At 42.9% G+C, this 23,871-nt stretch overlaps 1 protein-coding gene across 1 annotated transcript in view; it reads left to right on the forward strand.

Moving 5' to 3' along the window:
• Window positions 1-21,592, forward strand: part of abhd8b (abhydrolase domain containing 8b) — a 67,844-nt gene extending 46,252 nt beyond the window's left edge. Inside the window, exons 3-5 of the mRNA XM_028816574.2 lie at window positions 7,076-7,246; window positions 12,692-12,908; window positions 17,910-21,592. Of these exons, the coding sequence (XP_028672407.1) occupies window positions 7,076-7,246; window positions 12,692-12,908; window positions 17,910-18,110 (589 nt within the window). The 3' untranslated portion in view covers window positions 18,111-21,592. The remainder of the gene's footprint in view (window positions 1-7,075; window positions 7,247-12,691; window positions 12,909-17,909) is intronic.
• Window positions 21,593-23,871: the final 2,279 nt, after the last annotated feature.

A 23,871-nucleotide genomic window follows, 5' to 3' on the forward strand; every position in this document is an offset into this window, starting at 1 on the left:
GAGAGTATTTTTCCCATAAATATCACTGTTTAAACCAACAAATAGTACGTTTTTCCTTTGCCTCCACTTGGTATTTGCTGAAATTCTTATATTTTCCCCCGTGCTTTTCCCATCGTCTTTTCACAGAAGGCTATTTATATTGATTTGCATATTCAAAGAGGCGTAATTCTGGGAGGAGTTGGGACGGGACAGAAGGCGCGTGCACGCGCATTACTTTTCACGCAGATCGGGATTTATGTAGCGGAATGAACGTGGAAGTTTGCGTACGTACAGATTCCTGCATCTGGATTTTTCTGTGCGTACGCACATTCCCGCTTTTGTGCTTACGCCATGTTATAGTGTGAGTTCTACGCACGGCGTTATACATGAGGCCCCTGGAGGGCTGCAGGTTTTCATTCTAACCCCTTTCTTAATTAGTGATATGTTTTTGCTGCTAATTAACTTCTTCTGAATTCATTTTAATTGACATGTTTTTTTTAAGATTTGTTCCCCGGAATTTCTTTATCGTTCCTCTGAATTGCTTTATTTCTTTCCTTAAACAGAAATGACATGTGAGGTGAGGGAGCCAAAAGAAGACCAACTCAGTCAGGGCCTCAAACTCCAACCAATTTCACTCCAATCAGTTGCTTAATTAGGTGCCGAGTGTTGTTGTTAATTAAACACGTTCTTTAATTCCAAGGCTTGTGGCTGCTCTCATTGTGCAATAGCAGATATTTCTGAAATTGTAGATTTTCTTTTTACTAAGAGCAGCGCTGTTCAAATGTTTTGTGGATCTGAGCAGATCAGCATTCCCGAGACCTCCGCCCTTTTTATTTTCAGATATTGTAAGATGGACACAGCTTGCTGGTCACATTTCCATTCATTTTGTAACTCAATGTTGTTTGACTGTTAATTAAGGAAAAAGAAACAATTAAGGGGTCTGAGTCTTCAAGAGCAAGTCAATTAAAATGAATTCAAAAGAAGCTAATTAGTAGGTCACTAATGAAGAAAAGGGTTAGAATGAAAACCCGCAGCCACTGCGGCCCACCAGGACTGGAGTTTGATACTCCCCATCTAAAGCAGGGATCTCAAAGAAAAGGCCACATTGGAGACTGGCAAATAAAAGAAAAAGTTTAAATGGACAAAAGAACACAGACATTGGATGGAAGATGATTGGAAAAGCAAATTATGGTCAGCATCCTAGAGCTGTCTTTCCTCTGTTGCAGACGACACTGGTAAACTGTCATGAATTCATGGAAGCTAACTGAGGACCTGTAAGAAGTTTGTTTTCCACACCACACACTGATGTTTTTATCTTCTTATGCAGCTGTCCAACTGGGCCTTCCCCTTCTTCCTCTGTCCTGGTCAGATCTGATTCACCCTGTTCTCTCATAGATACCTTAGTATGAAATCTTTAGTTTCTTGTCAATCTGTCACATGCTATAACCTTCATTCGGGGGCAACCCAGAACTGAACTTTATTTGAACTTTAGGCAGGGCAGCACCTTGTAACCCATGCGAACAGAATAACAGGTTTCAATAATGCTAATGCAATGACAAAGGTTTCTCTAGTAACCAATTGGCATTTATACATGACTGATTAAGGATAAATGTGGCACAGTGGCAGTGCTGCTGCCTTACATTAACAACGCCAGGGTTTGCATCTTTGGTCCCCCCTGTGTGGAGTTTGCATGTTCTCTCCGTGTCTGCATGGGTTTTCTCTGGGTGCTCCGGTTTTCTCCCACAATCCAAAGACATGCAAGTTGGGTGAATTGGCATTAGGGTGTGAGTGGAGTGTGCGTTTGTTTACCCTCCGATGGACTGGCGCCCTGTCCAGGGTTTGTTCCTGCCTTGCACCCTATGCTAGCTGGGATAGGCTCCAGCACCCCCTACGACCCTATTTAGGATGAAGCAAGTTAGACGATGACTGACTGACAAATTAAGGGTATCACTAAGGGAGTTTACCATTAGGACACTGAAGAAATGGCTTGACTGGAAATGGGGGTTTGCAGTCTTATGTGAATATTGAAGTAAAAAAATCACTCATTTCAATCATTAATAGCTATTAGCAAACTTAATAATGTCTCATTTGTATTATTAAAATCAATTTGGCATCATAATTAAAAAAAAGGTAGCATTTCTATCAAAAAATTGAACATTTCTGGGTGTGTCCAAAGTTTTGACCGTTACCGTATGTTTTTATTTTGATATTCAAGAGTCCTTTTCTGTTGATGAATGTGAAAATGCCCAAATTAAATCCATTGTGATTCATTGTTGTATAATAATAATATGTGAAAACATCCAAGAGGGTTAATATTTTTATAAGGCACATTTACTCTAAACTCTACCAAACGAATGAAATCAACCCATCTCTACACTGGTAGTTACCTTTGGCTGGCATGAATTGTGCTAATGTCATCCTGCTTTAGCCCTGCTTTTTTATTCAGCCAGATGGATCTTTTTTTTTGTCTTGAGGTGGTTTCCTAGATAGATAGATAGATAGATAGATAGATAGATAGATAGATAGATAGATAGATAGATAGATAGATAGATAGATAGATAGATAGATACTTTATTAATCCCAAGGGGAAATTCACAATTTCCTACTACCTACCTACTACAGTAACTTTGCTTTCAGGATCCAATGAGTTCCTTTATGATGGTCCCTGGGCCACTTCTGTATGTTTTGTGCTCCCACCGCACAACCAGACCTGTACCCTTTATGTAAAATATTTGACATGCAATGGAAAGTAACGTGGTGCAAAGTGAGGCGCAGTTGGTAGTTCACGGGGCACTTATGGCTTTGATGCAGTGCATAGCATGGCACACCATGGAGGCTTCAATGAGGAGTGATGCAGTGCAAAGTGAGGAGCTTTTGAAAGTTTTGCGGGGGGGCATCTTGCTTTGATGCAGTGAAGAGTGGTGCGGTGCATTTGGGAGTTCACGACTGACTTATGGCTTCAATGCAATACGTGGCATGGCACACCATGGAGGCCGCTATGAAGAGTGGTGAGGTGCGAAGTGTGGTTGTCCACCTCACTGATATCTCTACTAAGTCCAAACTATTGTAAAAGAGAGCGCTATATAGTGCCCGACCCGGCACAGAACGACACAGAGGCGCTATAAAACACAAGAGCTTTATTTTCTTCTTCACCCGTGGGCGCACATCTTCCCCGTGACCCACAGGTAATACACAGTCTCGAAAGCACCTCTTTCTCCACCACACAATAACTCACTCTTTCTCTCCCACCACTCCACCACAAGCTTTGTCCTCCTTCCTCCCAACTCTGGCTCCGAGTGGTGGTGGCTGGCCTTTTTTATATCCCACCCGGAAGCGGTCCAGGTGCTTGGCCACCTGGTCCTAATTGCCCTTCCGGGTGGGGCTGAAGGTATGACCAGCCAGGCTGCTGACTCCACGCAGCTCCCCCTGGCGGCCATCCGAGCCCCCAACCAGGCTGTGGAGGATTCCATCTCCCATGGAGCCATGCGCCGGGTTGGGGAGTCATTGGCTGCCAGGGAGGCTGCCAACAAGCATCCCGGGGGAGGTGTTGAACAGTCCATGGCTGCTCCCCCGGAACAGATGTAGCAGAGGCGTCCCTGCCGGGCATGGGACCCGGCTGTCCTTTACACTATTAACAGATTTGTAAAGTGGCACCAGTGCTTGTGGTCAACCAGTCAGCTTAATTCATTGCCTGAGCCACATCCAAGATGGCTCCTGGTTAAATGAAAAGTACAGTGATCCCTCGCTATATCGCGCTTCGCCTTTCGCGGCTTCACTCTATTGCGGATTTTATATGTAAGCATATTTAAATTTATATCGCGGATTTTTTGCTGGTTCGCGGATTTCTGAGGACAATGGGTCTTTTAATTTCTGGTACATGCTTCCTCAGTTGGTTTGCCCAGTTGATTTCATACAAGGGACGCTATTGGCAGATGGCTGAGAAGCTACCCAACTTACTTTTCTCTCTCTCTCTCTTGCGCTGACATTCTCTGATCCTGACGTAGGGGGTGTGAGCAGGGGGGCTGTTCGCACCCCTAGACGATACGGACGCTCGTCTAAAAATGCTGAAAGATTATCTTCACGTTGCTACCTTCATGAAGCGACATGCTGCACGGTGCTTCGCATACTTAAAAGCTCGAAGGGCACGTATTGATTTTTGATTGTTTGTTTTTCTCTCTCTCTCTCTCTCTCTCTGTCTGCTCCTGACGGAGGGGGTGTGAGCTGCCGCCTTCAACAGCTTTGTACCGGCGGTGCTTCGCATACTTAAAAGCCAAACAGCCCTATTGATTTGTTTGCTTTCCTATCTCTTTCTGTCTCTGCTCCTGATGCGCACTCCTTTGAAGAGGAAGATATGTTTGCATTCTTTTAATTGTGAGACGGAACTGTCATCTCTGTCTTGTCATGGAGCAGTTTAAACTTTTGAAAAAGAGACAAATGTTTGTTTGCAGTGTTTGAATAACGTTCCTGTCTCTCTACAACCTCTTGTGTTTCTGCGCAAATCTGTGACCCAAGCATGACAATATAAAAATAACCATATAAACATATGGTTTTTGCTTCGCGGATTTTCTTATTTCACGGGTGGCTCTGGAACGCAACCCCCGCGATGGAGGAGGGATTACTGTACACACCCTGGAGTAGGGAATAAAAAAAGACTAGGAAATACAAAATGGCTGACGTTCCTGCAGTGGGATTGCTACAAAAAAGTTCCTGAGTTTCTAAAAAATCCTGTATTCCTGAGAAGTGTTCTTGGTAGTTTGTGGGGCACTTATGGCTTTGATGCAGTGCATGGCATGACACACCATGGAGGTGGCAATGAGGAATCATGCGGTGCAAAGTGAGGTGCTTTTAAAAGTTTAGGGGGAGGGACATCTTGCTTTGATGCAGTGAAGAGTGGTGCGGTGCGTTTGGGAGTTCATGACCGACTTATGGCTTCAATGCAATACGTGGCGTGGCACACCATGGAGGCCGCTAATAAGAGTGGTGAGGTGCAAAGTGTGGCTGTCCACCTCACTGATAATTATTAGGAGTGACCACTATCCTGTAGATGTAAATAGACTGCGGAGTCCTGGCCTGACGAGGAAGCTCTTCTGTGTTGTGACATGCGCTTAGCCAGTGGCTGCTTGGTTTCCCCGATGTACAATTCACGGCACTCCTCCTGGCACTTAACTGCGTAAACTATGTTACTCTGTTTGTGCCGTGGGACCCGATCCTTGGGATGGACCAATCTTTGGCGTAGTGGTCACTCCTTTAAAGATGAAGAGGTGCACATCCTGGACAGGGAGGAGCGCTGGTTTGAGAGAGGAATCAAGGAGGCCATTTATGTGAAAAAGGAACGACCATCTCTGAACAGAGGAGGGGGCCTAAGGGTACATCTGCCGCCATCTTACAATGCTGTGATTGCAGCCATTCCTCAACCCTCTATGAATGGTTCACACGTCTACTAATCAGTGGACAATTTGCATATCACTGATCAACTGGCCCTTTGTCAATGGTGCTAGTCTCTGTGATTAAGCAAAGGTACTGTTTATAAGGTTGGGGAAACCTGCAGTCAATTGAGACTGAGGAAGAGACTTGGATAAGTCTCGAAATATTTCTCCCACTTAAAAACTTTGTCCAGATGAACAGAATCAAATTTCTAGGATTTCCTTACCTGGATTATTGAGCATGCATCGAGACGACTAGGAAATACAAAATGGCTGACTTTCCTGCAGTGGAACTGCTACAAAAGTTCCTCAGTTTCTAAAACATCCTGTATTCCTGAGAAATGTTCTTGGTAGTTCGTGGGGCACTTATGGCTTTAATGCAGCGCATAGCATGGCACACCATGAAGGCGGCAAATGAGGGGTGATGCGGTGCAAAGTGAAGCGCTTTCGAAAGTTTAGTGGAGGGACGTCTTGCTATGATGCACTGCATAGTGCAGCTATGAAGAGTGGTGCGGTGTGTTCGGGAATTCACGGCTGACTTATGGCTTCCGTGTAATAAATGGCGCAGCACACCATGTAGGCAGCTATGAAGAGTGGTGCGGTGCAAAGTGAGGTGCGTTTGGGAGTTCATGGCCGAGTTATGGCTTCGATGCAAGGGATGGCATGGCACACAATGGAGGTGGCAATGAGGAATCATGCGGTGCAAAGTGACGTGCTTTTGAAAGTTTAGGGGGGACATCTTGCTTTGATGCAGTGAAGAGTGGTGCGGTGCATTCGGGAGTTCACGGCCGACTTATGGCTTCCATGTAATACATGGCGTAGCACACCATGTAGGCAGCTAAGAAGAGTAGTGCAGTGCAAAATGAGGTGCGTTTGGGCGTTCACGGCCGAGTTATGGCTTTGATGCAAGGGATGGCATGGCACAACATGGAGGTGGCAATGAGGAATCATGCGGTGCAATGTTAGGTGCTTTAGAAAGTTTAGGGGGGGACATCTTGCTTTAATGCAGTGAAGAGTGGTGTGGTGTGTTCGGGAGTTCACGGCTGACTTATGGCTTCCGTGTAATACATGGTGCAGCACACCATGTAGGCAGTGATGAAGAGTGGTAAGATGCGAAGTGTGGCTGTCCACCTTCACTGATAACTCTACTAAGTCCTCACTATTAACAGATTTGTAAAGTGACACCAGTTCTTGTGGTCAACCAATCAGCATAACTCAATGCCTGAGCCACATCCAAGATGGCTCCTGGTTGAACGAAAAGTACACACCCTGGAGTAGGAAAAAAAAAAGTCTAGGAACTACAAAATGGCTGAAGTTCCTGCAGTAGGATTGCTATAAAAGTTCTGGAGTTTCTAAAACATCCCGGATTTCTGAGAAATGTTCTTGCAGTGGGAAAGTGCCTTGGGTAATCTTTACAAAACCAGGCTAGGGAGGAGATAGAAAGATAAGAGAGTTGGAAAGGCAGCCTTTACAGCCCAAAATCTTCAGATTAGCGGTGAAGCCACTCAGGAGGTTGACAAACATAAATCGGAAGTTGCAAGACTCTTCTGGGCTAAAGGAATAAGCATAAGTGTGGAAAGCGAGGCCGGTGAAGTGTTTACTTGTACCGACTTATTTTTGATTTGGTTTGTTTGGCTCTTCACTTATTGTCTTTTTTTTTTTTTTTGGCACAGGGTATCCTTCTGCACATTTCTGGCACACGAATACCCAGACCTGGTCCACAAAGTAGTAATGATAAATGGTGGCGGTCCCACAGCCCTGGAGCCAAGCCTTTGCTCCATTTTCAACTTGCCTACCTGCGTCCTTCATTGCCTGTCACCCTGCCTGGCCTGGAGCTTCCTTAAGTAAGTGGCTAATCCTTTATGTTTTTCTTTTCTTTTCTTGGCATTTGCTCTGAATCCTTGGAGAGATTCTAACAAGCCTGATAAACAAGTTTGTACTTTCCAGTCAGAGCCTCAGATGAGTGCCCTTGTGGCATCTACCTATGCTTAGATCCAAAACCAAAGAGAGCAACATGGATGAATTAAAACTAACAGACAAGGCAGGGATGCACAAAGCAAACAGGAAGATAAAACAAAATCTGACGGGCAGCATGTACCTGCCAACATTTGTCTCGACTCCCTATCTGCCCAGTGTAGTGGTTTTCCTGCTTGCCCACAAGCCAACTGCCCTAAAGTTCTCCTCTTCTAAACTTCTGGCTCTCTCTTTAACTCAATCTTTATGCTAACAGGGCCTTGGATTCAAACTCTCCTGGTGACTCCAGGTTCAAGTGCAACTTGAGATTTAGTCTGACTGCTGGATCTACGTCTAGGCAACTGGTGGAATTATATTGTGGGATGCTTACTTTTTCTACAGGAACACCTGGTGGGAACTCCATCCTGTGGAGCCTGATGTTTGTGCAATCCTCAGTCTATTTGGTTTTATAAATTGTATTACTGTAAGTTTCCTTTATTTGTAAAGTGTGTTAAAAACAACGAAAGTCATGTCATTTTCTAACCCGCTTAATCTAGACCAGGATTGCAATGGGCTGCTGGAGTCTATCCCAGCTAGCATAGGGGACAAGGTAAGAAAAAAACCTGAACAGGATGCCAGTCCATCGCAGGGTGAACACACACACAGACACCAAACACACACTAGGAACAACTTGCCGTCGCCATTTCAACTAACCTGCATGTCTTTGGACAGTCGGAGGAAACTGGAGTACATGCAGACATGGGGAGAACATGCAAACTCCATGCAAGGAGGGCCCGAGTCGTGAACCCTGGTCTCCTTACTGCTGCCCTGTGTTGACCAAAGTGCTGCACATTAAAATAAATAAAGGTAAAAAGAACTACACTGCAGGACAGGATAAAGTTAAACAAAAAACAGAACTCAATAAAAATATTAAAAGAACCGATTCTAATTAAACACTGTGGAAGATGGCCCAGACACAGACAGGTAGACATCGTTTTAAGCACCACAAAAATGTATTTACACAATACTATTTACAAGTGACACAGCACACAACCCAGAACTCCCCCAAAGTCCAGGCCTCACCACGATGCCTCTTTCACTACGTCCGCCTCCACTCCTCTCCTCCCGAGCTCTGTCTCTCTTCCTCTCGACTCCAGCCATCGAATGGTGGGAGGCGGCCCCTTTTATACCCACCCGGATGTGCTCCAGGTGCCTCCCAATGAGCGCCTGCTGGCACTCCCTGGTGTGGCGGAAGTGCCGGCTGTGCACCCGGAAGTTCTCCGGGTGTCCCTGGTCTTCTTCCCCCCCAGCACTTCCGGACCCCTATAGGGTTGAGCTTCTGAGCTCCTTTCCCATGGTCCGAATAGCCACCAGGACAGTCGCCCCGTCGTGGTCTGGAGGAGGCGTAATCCCTCCTCCGGTCCTTCCGGGCGTCCCAGCTGGGTACCACCCTCAGTCATTTGCCACAACGCCAAGGAGAAAAGATGGATTTTTAGCCTGGGTTGTTGCAGACCTGACATGAGCCTAAGGGCCACTGTTGCAAAAGCACGCTCTGCTTTAAGCCATCGTCGAGCCCTCAGCACTACTAAGGCTACGTTCACACTTCTGCGTTTTCATTTAACAAAAAAAAAAAGTAGACATAAGAATCCATTTTCAACTTTTGCCCACACTACCACGGTGCATTTTCAACCCAATAAAATGAATACTTCTGAAAACACCGGCAGCAGTGTTTACGATGTTGCAGGACAAAGTGGGCATCGGCCATTATGCTAGGTTTTAGTGGCACACCAGGCCTGTTAAGAAAACAGATATAACAGGGATGCAGGCATCCAGCTGCACAAAACCCTCTCCACTTCCATTGCAAATAAGGGACTGAACTCGAGCCTGGATGTCATTTGATAACAAAGGTGTAGATCAGAGGTGACCTGACATTTCTCCAGTGACCTTTCTGTAGATATTTTGAGCCAGAAGACACTAAATGGACTCAAGCAAAGAGGAGAGAGACAGAGGTTAGGAGCGGGCGCTGATACAGCGCATTGCCGCACCCACCACATGACAAATCAACTCAGGATCCCAGATTAGGACCCGAGTGCAGCCATGTAACGGGTGACACCTCAGCAACACACCAGATCAGGTGGAATGGAACCAGTGGGAGGCTTTTTTTTTATGGTGGCTGGAGTGTCAATTCTGCCACTCTATCCAGCAGGGGGAGCTAGCTCCCTGGTTGGAGTAAGTTCTTTTTTAATTGCGGCATGGTACAGAACCCAAAACGATACAGATATAATATAAAAAGGCGAAACCCCTCCCTTAGTGATACAGCGGTAAGAAATCATAGAGGAGAAATAACTTAGCTTTCTTTAATGAAGATATATTTATGGGGCATAACGGACAGGAAGCCAATGACAAGATTTTGCGCAGAGTCTGCCATTTTCGTCGCTGCGCTAGAAGGATTTTCAGGATCGGATGACGGCATCTCCCATCCGTCCGTCGGCTTCAAAGGTGTGCCGGGCAATGTTCCAAGGCTTTATACTCTTTCTCCATGTGCTGGCCCTTACTTAGGTAAATCATGCCATTCCAAACAAGGCAAAGAGAGGATTCAATATCATGCTGACTTTGACACACAGAAATAGTGCACGTTACCCATTTGTCTTTGTCTATCTTATCCTATGCTTAGCCTAAATGCTGAGCCCCTTTGTACTAAATCTGGTTCAGCTGTACATGTAAGAAGAAAAACAAATTTCAAATATTTGCACAGAGCACAGTGACATTAAACTTAGATTCTGATTACAGCCACCAACCCCCAGGTTTTTCAGGGCTGGATGCAGATTAACGTTATACTCGGGACGAAGCAATTGCAGGTTAAGGGCCTTGCTCATGGGCCCAACGGAGTAGAGTCACTTCTGGTGTTTATGGGATTTCAACCGATAACCTTCCGGTTACCAGTCCAGATCCCTACCTCAGAGCCACCACTCCACCACTCGAGCAAAGCAAAGGCCTATAACTCAAGGGATGAGAACTAAGATGGACAGAAGAACCCACCTATTAAAAGACGCTGATTTTGTAGCTGGAAGTGACTTTAATCTGATTAGGTGAACGTTCAACCTTCCTTTAAAACCACATGCACCCTACCTCTCAAAGTAGCGAGAGGAAACAACAGAATGGCAAGTTGTGAGAAGTTCAGGGATTGTCTCTGGGACGGGGACCTCGCCCAAAATGACTGAAAACATCTGAATCCTGATCACTGAACCAAAAAGCTATGAGCATCTTGTTTGGAGAGATGAATTCGACAAACTCTTCCATTTGCGGAACAGAAGCCAAGACCCAGTCTGTCAAGCAAGACATGTGTGCCAGTAGTCTGATGAGTACGAGAAGCCATGACTTCAAAAAGAGAACTTCAGCACCTAAACTCTTGGGGAAGAAGGAGTGACACCTTTACCCTATAAAGTAACAAAAGACAGCAGAGGGCTGAAATTAAATCAGCTCCAAATCTTGAGGTCTAGAAAAGTCATTGGCACCTTATATTCCAAAGGGAGTAAATAATGAAAAAAATAAAGAATACATAATGGACATGACCACAAAGATTCTTAACAAATGAAGAACTTATTAACAAAAATGGAAAAATAAGGGAAAACTGTATGGTCAAAAAACGAATGCTTGGGTACTTGTAGATCAACCAAGTGTCAAGAAATGCACTAATACTGGCATAAAAATGCATATCCTCAAAGCACTAGAGACCTGATGGCCTCCAGTCTAGCATTCTGATCAGCTGACCTGAGGAAGGTAAAGTACCGTAAGTGACAGGTGGAGCAAAATTGATCAACTTCCAGCTCCTTTTGGGGACATTTGCTGGAATTTCCAAACCAGCTGTGAAGTACACCCACCGGCCACTTTACTAGGCACACCATGCTAGTCCCTGGTTGGACCCCCTTTTGCCTTCAGAACTGCCGTAATTTTTCGTGGCACAGATTCAACAAGGTGTTGTAAAATTCCTCAAGGGTTCAGGTTCATATTGCAATGATAGCATCACGCAGTTGCTGCAGATTTCTCGGCTGCACAACCATGATGTGAATCTCCCGTTCCATCACATCCCAAAGGTGCTCTACTGGATTGAGATCTGGGAACTGCGGAGGCCAGTGAAATCCTTGTCACGTTCAAGACACCAGTCTGAGATGATCTGAGCTTTGTGACATGGCGGGTTATCCAGCAGGAAGGAGCCATCAGAAGATGAGTAGACTGTGGTCATAAAGAGTGGACATGTTCAGCAACAACACTCAGGTAGGCTGTGGCATTTAAACGATGCTCAGTTGTACTAAGGGTCCCAAAGTGAACCAAGAAAAAATCCCCCACATCATTACACCACCACCACCAGGCTGAACCATTGATACAAGGCAGGATGGATTCATGTTTTCATGCTGTTGACACCAAATTCTGCCCCTACCATCCAAATGTTGCAGCAGAAATCGAGACTCGTCAGACCAGACAACGTTTTTCCAATCTTCTATTATACAGTTATGATGAGCCCGTGTGAATTGTAGCCTCAGTTGCCTGTTCTTAGCTGACAGGAGTGGCACCCGGTGTGGTCTCCTGCTGCTGTAGCCCACTTGCTTCAAGGTTCGGCATGTTATGCATTCAGAGATGCTCTTCTGCATTCCTCAGTTGTAATGAGTGCTTATTTGAGTGACTGTTGCCTTTCTATCCACTCAAACCAGTCTGACCATTCTCCTCTGACCTCTGGCATCCACAAGGTCCAGAGAACTGCCACTCACTGGATATTTTCCCCTTTTTCAGACCATTCTCTGTAAACCCTAGAGATGGATGTGCGCAAAAATCCCAGGAGATCAGCAGTTTCTGAAATATTCAGACCGGCCTGTCTGGCTTCAACCACCATGCCACATTCAAAGTCACTTCAGTCATCTTTCTTCCCCATTCTGATGCTCAGTTTGAACTTCAGTAGGTCATCTTGACAATGTCTACAGGCCTAAGTGCATTGAGTTGCTGTCATGTGACTGTCTGATTAGAGATTTGAGCTAACAAGCAGTTGAACAGACATACCTAATAAAGTGGCCGACAACTGTAGAATTGCTACTGTGTATTTTGGGTTTTATCTCTGCAAGTCTTGCATGGCGCACCTCCACCATGGGCTCACAGTTGACTAAACGGACCCCTCTAGAGCCAGCTGAGCACCTTCTGTATAGTGAAGTCCACTTGGATTAGAAAGTGGCATACTTTGTCACACAGATAAATGAATTCCTAGAAGAGTAACAAAATGAAACAATTTGGTGAAGAACAATATGCAAATTATGAGATGAATTAACTTTCACTTATTTATTCCACAGGGCAGGATTTGCTCGACAAGGTGCCAAAGAGAAGCAGCTGCTTAAAGAGGGCAATGCTTTCAATGTCTCCTCCTTTGTTCTGCGGGCCATGATGAGTGGTCAGTACTGGCCGGAGGGTGACGAGGTTTATCACGCTGAGCTGACTGTGCCAATTCTGCTGGTACATGGCATGCATGATAAGTTTGTTCCCATCGAGGAAGACCAGCGCATGGCAGAGGTAGGTGGAATTAAAGGTTGAACGGAAATATTGGGGACTACTTCTTGAATTTGTATGAAGGGACTTTATGGACAGATCACACTACCATTGTGTTAAATTTACTGCCTTTTGTTGGAATATAATTGAGAAATATTTTTGTTTTGAAAGACTTTTGAGAAAGTATTTGTGACCTCAGATGGCTAAGGACTTTTAGGGATAATAGGGGCCTGAAGTTTCACTTGAGTGTGGCCTCCACAAACCTCGTTCCTCACCTTCCATCATTCATTTGTCCTTGTTATGAAATGCAGCTTGATGAAACAGGTGCTGCCATAGGGTTGACCACAGTGATGTTGACCTGGCCTTTTGTAATGTAGGCACTGATGGTCAGTTGGCACCACTTCCTGTGTCCTTGGCTTTGCTAGGAGTAGAAGACTTGTATGGGGAGGTAAAAGTAGGGCATTCTTACACAGTGGGCCATCCAGTGGGTTCATGGCTTAATTCTGGTGAAAATGCTGGTAGCGGTGACATGATTCTTCCAGTTGATACGTAGAATCGTCCAGAGGGAACACTGATGGAATTTAAGAAGTTTTAGATGACAATAATAAGTAACCTAGGGTTTGCTACCATATTGCGGAGTAGCCTCAGTTTATCTTCCTTGAACCTTATACCTATTTCCAATTGACTTGGAAGTGTGATGTCGGAGCTGGGAATGACATCACACCCAAGTTGAGTGCGTTCCAGTAAAGCATTCGGAAAACCAATATGGACAAACTCAGGAAAACCTATGTTGTGCTTCCTCCATCGAAGTAAATAGCAGTTGATAACAATGCATTATGCGGTATTGTGCACATCCAAATACTGTAGCGACATGTCCACAGATAGAAGTTGGACAGGACTGTGTGTACGACTGATTTAATGAGACTTGTAAAGTGCTTGTAAAGAGTACAATACTACAAAGTTTATTAAAGTTTATGGTGTATGTCGCCATTTGGGGCTTAAGTTATGATATGAAGTCGGGCAAACTCAGACTTGACAGACCAGCCTTGGGTTTCTAAATAGGAAATCCAACTTGTGGGGGAGTTCCAGTTGAAAATTCTGACTAGAAACTTGGAAATTCCAACTTCTCACTTCAAATTCAGCACAGCATTTGGCTCAACATTTAAAAACAGTAAGGGAAAATAATCAGCAAATACAGGGAGGATGAGTGGAACATAACCAAAAAGGCAGGTCTTTGGAAGGAGCTTCAATTAAACAGTGATGATAACTACATCTATGATAAGTAGTTATCATGTTTTTTGGGAAAAACAAAATTTTGCTGTCTGCATGTAAAAACTTAAACAAGACATGCATATATGGTCTACACTCCATCTCACTTTGGTGGAGAGAATCAACACCGTCAAGATTAATATCCTTCCCAAGCTACTTTTTCTATTTCAAAGCATCCCCATATATATTAACAGTATCATTTTTAAGAAAACAGATTCAATCATAGCCTCATTTATTTGGAATCCGAAACATCCATAGATCCAAAAGCAGAAGGTGGCATGGCACTACCTAACTTTCAATTTTATTACTTTTTTATTAGGCGGCAAATAAACACACACAAGCCAGGTTTGCAACAGAAATAAATCCTACAGAACTTCTTTATATTCCTTACTTTGTATCCCAGTAAACAAACTGCCTGGCCAAAAAAAAAGTCGCCACCCAAAAAAAAGGTCACACACTCTAATATTTCGTTGGACCACCTTTAGCTTTGATTACGGCACACATTCGCTGTGGCATTGTTTCGATAAGCTTCTGCAATGTCACAAGATTTAGTTCCATCCAGTGTTGCATTAATTTTTCACCAAGATCTTGCATGATGGGTGCATCACTTCATCTGCCTCTCTTCTTACCCTGATGCACCCATCACTCTGGAACAGGGTAAATCTGGACTCATCAGACCACATGACCTTTTTCCATTGCTTCAGAGTCCAATCTTCATGCTCCCTAGCAAATTGAAGCCTTTGTTTCCGGTTTGCCTCACTGATTAGTGGTTTTCTTACGGCTACACAGCTGTTCAGTCCCTATCCCTTGAGTTCCCTTCGCATTGTGCGTGTGGAGATGCTCTTACTTTCACTATTAAACATAGACCCGAGTTCTACTGTTGTTTTTCTTCGATTTGATTTCACCAAACGTTTAAGTGATCGCCGATCACGATCATTCAGGATTTTTTTCCGGCCACATTTCTTCTTCGAAGACGATGGGTCCCCACTATCCTTCCAGTTTTTAATAATGCGTTGGACAGTTCTTAACCCAATTTTAGTAGTTTCTGCAATCTCCTTAGATGTTTTCTCTGCTTGATGCATGACAATGATTTGACCCTTCTCAAACAGACTAACATCTTTTCCACGACCACGAGATGTGTCTTTCGACATGGTTGTTTAAGAAATGAGAAGCAACTCATTGTGCCAGTTGGGGTTAAATAACTTGTTGCCAGCTGAAAGATAATCACCCATGCAGTAATTACCCAATAGGAGGCTCGTACCTATTTGCTTAGTTAAATCCAGGTGGCGACTTTTTTTTGGCCAGGCAGTGTACAAAGTATTGTCAATATACTCACAACCCAATTGTCCTTCATTCACTCAGAATATGAACTAATGTAGGAAGCACTACAAGATAGAGAAGCTTTTATCTGTTGCACCTTTACACGATAACAACCTTTATGCACCCTCTAAAACTTACTCAGTTTTTAATATTTGGACAACGTACGGGTTTAAATGATTTAGAGAATGTCTTTGCTTCCTACAAACAATTACACTTCAAATTTTACTTCCCATCAACACATTTTTTCCACTGCTGAAACTTTGCTAAATGGAATCTGCCCAATCTTCCTCATCTACTTCTATTCCAGAAGAAATATTGGTTAGTCTTGAAGACTCAGGCAGCATTTCTATAATATATAAAAACATTTTAATGTCCCTTCCTTTCAAAGATCCTGGAGAAGGATCTCTTTCTTATCATTTCAGAAAAGGAGTGGAAGACAGCCATTTTCAGAATTCATTCTAGCTCCATATGCGCAAAGCATACAATTATTCACCTTAAAATCTTTTATCGAGCACATCTATCTCGTTTAACATTAGAATCACTGAAGCCTCCAAAAAAAGGCGTAATGCCGGGCCACCTTAAATACATTTGCACCTCTTCATCAGCGTCTTTGTTTTGCAAATGTGTCAATCAGCACAAGCAGCAGGCAGCCTGCTCATTCATCCCCAACCGAGGCAGTTGCAGTCAAATCAGACACTAAATTGTCAGACCTCAAGTCTGTTTATCTGGGTGTGAGGTGTCCAGAATTGTATTGGGTAAATAATATATCATTATTTGCAATACATACATTTCATGTGTGTTCCGTGTCTACAACGATCTGTATAAATGTAGGATGACAGGAAATGCGAGGCAAGAAATGTTGAACACATAACAAACAAACTTTCGTCATATTATAGTAATAATGACAAAATTCTGACGTGAAGTGTATAATGTGTGAAGACGGAAGTCCAAATATCAAATAAACACATTCACATAAAGTAGAACAGAACAAGGGCACCTCTATTCAAAAATATAACCAAAGAAAAAGAAATCATTCAATTTACATGTTGCTATCAATGAGTAAAAACCCAAGCCCAAATATCAATCAACACAAACTCGAACTGTCTGCTTGGCTGGTGCAGAAGTAAGAACTGTTGCCTAGTAATCAAGAGGTTGCGGGTTCGAGTCTGGGCTTTATCCATTTTGAGTAGTAAGCTGCTATTATTATTATTCCTATTACTGTTTGAGCTTGTGAGTGTCCTGATAAAAACCAAGATCCAGTCCTTTAATGACCTCTTGGGCACGGCCATCAACAGTGTGTCTGTCTGCGGAGAGAGTGTCGACCTCATCGAGAGGTTTACTTACCTCAGTAGTGATATTCATGTCTCTGGTGACTCTTCCTATGAAGTCAGTAGGCGGATTGGAAGAGCATGGGGGGGTCATGAGGTCGCTTGAAAGGGGTGTGTGGCTCTCTCATTATCTCTGCAAAAGGACAAAGGTCCACGTCTTTAGTGTCCTGGTGCTTCCTGTCTTGCTATATGGTTGCGAGACATGGACGCTATCCAGTGACCTGAATCGAAGACTGGACTCCTTCATGTGTGTCTCTTTGGAGAATCCTTGGGTACTGCTGGTTTGACTTTGTGTTGCTCATGGAGTCACAACTGAGGCACATTACGTGCATCGTGAGGGAACGTCAGTTACGGCACTACGGCCATGTGGGGTGATTCCCTGAGACTGATCTGGCTTGCAGGATCTCCATTGTTGAGGACCCGAGTGGATGGATGATCGAGGACAGGAATGTTTTTGTCAGTCAAAAACCGCTTTATGGAAAAAGCATTTTGCGCAGGAGCATTGTCTTGGTGCAGCACATCCCCCGCCCTTCTCCACAATTTCTTGTCCTTCCTTGAAACGTTTGTACCAATCAAAAACTTGTGTCACCATACACTGTTTTTATCATTTCATAAGTTTCTGTGGCCGTTTTGTTTAACTTCACGAGAAATTTGATGTTGGTTCGCTGTTCCGATTGTTTCACCCGACATTATAGTGGCATCTCATGTAACGATTGTTGTGTAAATACTGACTGGGCTATTCACAGGATATACTTAGCTGGTCAGCAATTTGAGAGGGCGTGTAGGAGGGGATATACTTCTAGGATTCACGTCCAGCTGACCTCCAGACGGTTTTCCAGGAAAGCCCCAAGCCCAGCCCGGTTATTTTTGTGTCTCACCTCGTACGTGGATCCTTCTGTTAAAATATTGTAATTGTGAAAGTAACATCTCGCTGTGTATGAAATGATGTACCATTCTGAAGCACTTTGCAATTGCCTCTAATTTATAAGCCCCCGATTGAGCAAACAACGGCACTACAGGACAGGAGTATTGGAAAGGGGTTGGAATGTCGGGCTGCTGAACGTTTGCCTCGTGACGAACTCACCTATTTGAAATGCTCTCTTTACAGATCTTGCTGATTGCATTCCTGAAGGTGATCGACGAAGGCAGCCACATGGTAATGATGGAGTGCCCCGAGACAGTAAACACCCTCCTGCATGAATTCTTCTTGTGGGAACCTGATCTTTCTTCTCATGGGGATCCTTCCACCAGCAATAAGGCCCCCTGCACCCAAGACAGAACACCAAGAAAAGAGCCAGAGAACAAATAGCCAGATGTGTAACTGTGCATAAAAATACAAGGGGGCTACGGTTTGACGGCTGTCTGTGGCAGGAATGCCTGCCTACCTGCTGAAAGCTGTTTTTAATGGCACTGTGGGGGGCCTCAGATTGGACTGGGGTCGACTGTCTCTTGTTACGTCCAAGAGAGGGAAGGAGAAAAGGAGCGTGAATGGTGCAAGTAGCTAAGTTGAGGCAGCTAAAACAAGATGGTTTAATTCATTTCTACCAAGTTTGCTCACTTATTATGAGACACTCCGCAGTGTTAACTTAATGTCTTCCTACGGTCAATCTCTCATTTTAAAGACGTGGCAAGAAGAAAGCCACGGGTTGATAGGGCCTGGTAAATTTGGATCTGTTACCACACTCTATGCTTATAGTTTTGGAGGTACTGACAGAGTTGCGGAAGGACATTTTTATTTGGTTGGCATGCATGTTGGGCATTGCCTGCAAATCAGAGCAGTAGGACAGCGAGGCACACAGCACTGTTAGCAAGAATGTAAAAGAGGATAAAGATTTTACTTTCATATAGAATTTCTTTTATCGTAGCAATGAATGATCCTTTTACCACATCGCCCATTCTTGTCTATTAGTGAGACAGCAATCCAAAAATGACAGTTTCAAATTAGCAGATCTTTGTCAAAAAATAAATAAGTAAACCAATCTGCACCTGCTTTCTATGTAGAGTCCTGGGATTGGACAGCTGGACGCCTAGTCGGGTACCGCACCCTTCTGCTGTCTCCTGTCATGACAAGAGAGATTAAAAAGAAGAATCCCCCACCCCTTCCTCTTCCTGGGCTTTTTATCCTCGATTCCTCGTCTCAAATTCCTGACAATCAAAAACAAAACATGTGCAATGATTACGTCAAACTTTTGTTATTTTTTGGTTTTCTCTTAGTTTAATCGATGACTCGCATGAACCCACCGATTGTTCATTCGACGACCAAGGGGTGGAATGCTGGGAAATTAGCCATTCATCTTTTTCCCCACCAAGGTCCTTATTACTCTTTATTTGTGAGAATGTTGAGATACACTGGTGGATTTATCATCTGCTGAGAAAAAAAAAGACTTTTATATAAATATATATGTATATATATATATAAATATATGACCAAAAAACAACTAATATATATTTAAGTTAATATAAGAACACTTACATTCAACTGAGACTATATACTCTAAAACCAATGTACAAAAGAGTAAGAATGATGTTTTTAAACTAAAACTCTATCATAGGTGCCAATGTGTTCTGTCATAATGTCACACCATTTATGAACTGGGTGGTCATAATCTGCAGTGCTAGAGGTGGAGGTCTGCGAGTGGCCAAGTTACAACCTTGGGTCTTCAGTTGGGTTCGGACTTGGATTTTCTCTTTGCCTTACCAATGCCCCATTTTGTTCTTGATACAATCAAATAACTGTTGACCTGCCTTTTATTAACTTGTGCAGTGTTTAAGTGTATTGGCTTTGTTAAGCTCGGAAAATGCGCTGATACATTTATGAGGCTGACATGTTGATCCAAAGTCTTTTCTTATTTGAATAACACATATCTTTAATAGGAGCACAGGCTGGCGATGCAATTATATCGGCAAAATTATGGTGTGCGGTTCAATGCTTTATTAAGACACCCGGGAGCCCAACACTGAACAGTGCCTTGTGAAAGTGCCCCTCAGTGTTTGTTTCCCCCCCCCTAAAAAAATCCATTTGAATTCCAGGTTGTAATGCAGCAAAACAGGACATACACGGAAGGGGATGAATACTTTTGCACAGCACTACATTATATCTTTTTTGCTTTTTAACTTGCTTATTCCATTGCAGAGTGGCATGGAGGCAAACACCTACTCCCATTGACGTCGCGTACAACGCAGAAGCCAACCCTACCAACTGCAGGGCACATTCACGCACACACATAGCCACGCCAGGCATGTTTCAAGCTCAAGCTCGCTGTCATTTGACTGTGGTATCATACAAACAGTGGCACCAATCAACTTAAACTGCACACCTGTGGGAAGAAATTTCGAGAATTAAAAGTAACCTATGAATTTCTCTGAAATGAATAGATCGTTTTTGTTTTCTTTATACCCAAGTAGTCAGAGTATATACTTTTAATTGAAATTAGAGAAATTTAATGGGAGACGGAGAAATACACAAGAGACCATCACATTCACAGTCGAGAAATGGATACTTTTCATGGCATAGCAGGGCAAATGAAGAGGCCGGGCAAAGGCAAATGCTTGGGGTGCCAACTGGGGGCAAAACCCTGTTTAATTGGAACAAAGAATATTAATGAAAAATATGCACATTTTAAAAAAATACAGTCCTTCACTCTGGAACAACAAGTTACCGACTCTTGCGTAGGTCTGCACAGAAGCAAAGACAGCATTGAAATGAGAGGCCGCCTTCCAGGAATATTTTCTTTTTAGATCAAGCTGGCTGGAAAAGGTGGAGCTTCCTTTGCTTTGGTGCCCTCAAGGGGCAGGGCTGTGAGGGGGAAAAAAAAAAAAGGAGATAAAAGGAATGTTAGTGACAGCGCCCCCTCTCGTCCTGGGGTGGTACTACTTAACTTTAGATGAACCTGGAAGGTGATCCTCTGGCAAACATGCAAGACACTGGAAAATGCAATTTATAATTGACAGTGTATTGGGATCATCTTTTATTTTTTTTTTTCCCAAATGGAGAGTTCATAAAATTGGACCAAAATAATTTTCTGCAAAGTAAAATTTCACTGTACTCTATAGAATCTATAGAACTATGAACAGAGGGATTTAGTTCTATTTTTCCTCTTTTAGTTTCCTAAAATTGTAGTCCTACAGAAAAAATGCTACCATTATGACACCAAACATTTTCTGGCTGCGTTACATAAAATAAATTGTAGAAAAAAAAGAACAATTGAGTCTCGGAGTCTTTTGGTTAAGCAAAGGTTGTTAATAATCGACCAAGAGATGCTCATGAACAATAATCTAGAAATCCCCACTACCATTTCTAAGAAGGCCTTCTTCAGACTGTGACATTGAATGCAACACAACAGCCATTTGCCTGCAGAAAAGGGACTGCAGCTTTTCAGATGACGATGATCAAGGAAACCAAAAGTTATTTTATACACAAAGTGTAACCAGAGTTTGCTCTGGCTTTTACGGGTGATGTTCCATCAAAAGCAAAATTAATGAAAGACAACATTAGCAAACGGGAGAACTTCCTCCAACTACCTAAAGATTTCAAGGATTCACTCATGCACAGCTCATTTATGTTTCTACAACCTGTGCAAAATGTCCACGTGTCCAATTGCCACTGTACATCCCCCCCATGTGGTAGAAATGTGTATTTGCTGTTAGCAGTAATTCATTAAGTAAAATAATTAAAGAAAGCCTGCAAGTCTTTTGTCATAGATCAGCTCAGCTGAAATTTTCCAACAGTTGACAACTTGTGATGTGCAATAGTGCCATTACCTGCAGTTAAAATAAACGTCTATATTCTCATCTTCTGTGTCCTCTTTGTCTGTATAGTTGTAAAGAGCAGCAATGGCAACTAAAAAGGTGCTGTCAAATCATCGTCTCAAAATGGGAGAAAGTGGACGAGAGCCACTTGATTAGATCTCTTGTCGTTGCATTAAATGGTGTGATGGACAGTGCGCATGGACAGAAATCCCAGCCGGGATGAGGCACAAGAAGGAGGGCAGAAATCTTCGTCCTGTCTCATATGGGAGGCAAGCAGAAGATGCCAGTGAGGCAGTGGTTACGCTGGCAATTGTTGTGAAGAAAAAGCGCTCTCTCGAAACGAGGAAGACTGGGAGCCCAGATGTAAGTGCAGCAAAAAATTCTTTATTACAAAGCAATGTAACAACAAATGGCGCAACTGCACAAATTGGGACATGCATCAGTTTATATTACATATCTTTTCATCGGTGTAAAACACTCACCTCCTTCTAGTTCTTCCCACCATTACCGACTGGCCATCATTACTTCACAGCCACAGCCTGTGCAGGTGTTCCCATCGTTTTACCAAAACTTATTCATTAATTCAACCATCTCTCAAGGTTGAAATCTTAAGCAGCTGCATTTCTAAAACAATGGCCTGCTTGTATTTCTTTTCCACAGTACATACTGTCCTTGACTTGCATTACATATACAGTATGAAGGACATAAATCCAAAAATAAGTGAAAAAGCAGGGCCAGGCTGCTGCATGCAAAAGAAAGTATAGCTTTAAATCCATCTTTTCATTAGGCTTAATAACAAGAGCGGTCTATATTTTTATTTATTACTGTGTCAAATTTATTTACTATACAATCCAACAAGGCTGGACCGAGAAACAATACCAGTGTGATGGAAGGACAAAGGGAGACAACCTGGCAGGGCTACATGCTCCCCCTGGACGCTAGGTGGCAGCCTACCTGAATGACGCCTAACCTATACGGACACCCATAGTTCCATAGGGACAAGCCTTGTCAGGCTACGTGGGTATGACAGGAATCTATGACCCCTGCTTTGTTTGGCTTCCAATGGGTTATGCCCCAGCACTAGAAGTACTCCCTGGTCTAAGCCACTAAACCTCATCCAGGTGAGTTGGAGTCAGGTAGAAGGAGGACAAGAGGAGGAGGTGAAAGAAAGAAAGAAAGAAAGTTTCTTTGTATTTGATAGAGAAAGACTGTATTACAAAGGTATTCTTACAATAAATCAATTGTGTGATCCTGGCACAGGTGTTACTGTGGTTGTGTCAGGAGTTTGGTAAGTTGCCACCCTCCACCCCCTACTAATCCTAATGGGCATTTACACACTTTTTTTTTTTTTTTTAGCAATTTTTGTTTTCCTCTTAGTAATAGTCCTATAAATAAACTTGTTCTGCTTCACCATTTCAAAAAAGTGCTTAGAGTAGCATAGTCAGATAATTAAAAAACACACACACACAATTAGTGATCAACACTTCACTGTGGTCTAAGAGCTTGGTTATTTTTAATGCAAGTATGTTCATCTTTTATACATACCGGTCAAAAATATTACAATACCTCAGTTTTTCCAGTTTTGCTTCAAATTTAATCAGTTGAAATGCAACGAGTGACCTAAAATGGTGAAAAGGTAAGCAGTAAAGTGCCAGAGGTTTAAATTAAAGTTTAGGTTCGCAAAAAACTGAAGAAAGAAATTTCATATTACAAATAGGCCTTCTTCAGGCAACAACTAACAGTTTACAACTTACAGATGTCCTGCAGCAATGAAACGAAATGAAGCCTTGAAAGTTGAAGAAAACAATTTGCACAGGTGTCCCAACTTCTGTTGATTGCTTAATACACCTCAGTCTGCCTTAAAGCAGAGTTGGAACAGACCGTATTATTACATCCTCGGAAGTACTACTTGGACAATATTCCTGTGATCATGGCAAGAAACTGCAATTAACAAATAAAATGAGACAGAGTTTTACATGTGTAGTCCTTTCATTTAGAGAAAGTGCAATATATACAGTGTATATATATATATATATATATATATATATATATGTATATATATATATAAATACAGTGCATCCGTAAAGTATTCACAGCGCATCACTTTTTGCACATTTTGTTATGTTACAGCCTTATTCCAAAATGGATTAAATTCATTTTTTTCCTCAGAATTCTGCACACAACACCCCACAATGACAATGTGAAAAAAGTTTACTTGAGGTTTTTGCAAATTTATTAAAAATAAAAAAATTGAGAAATCCCATGTCCATAAGTATTCACAGCCTTTGCTCAATACTTTGTTGATGCACTTTTGGCAGCAA

Source organism: Erpetoichthys calabaricus, chromosome 12 (assembly GCF_900747795.2).
Source record: "Erpetoichthys calabaricus chromosome 12, fErpCal1.3, whole genome shotgun sequence".
Classification (NCBI taxonomy): Eukaryota; Metazoa; Chordata; class Cladistia; order Polypteriformes; family Polypteridae; genus Erpetoichthys; species Erpetoichthys calabaricus.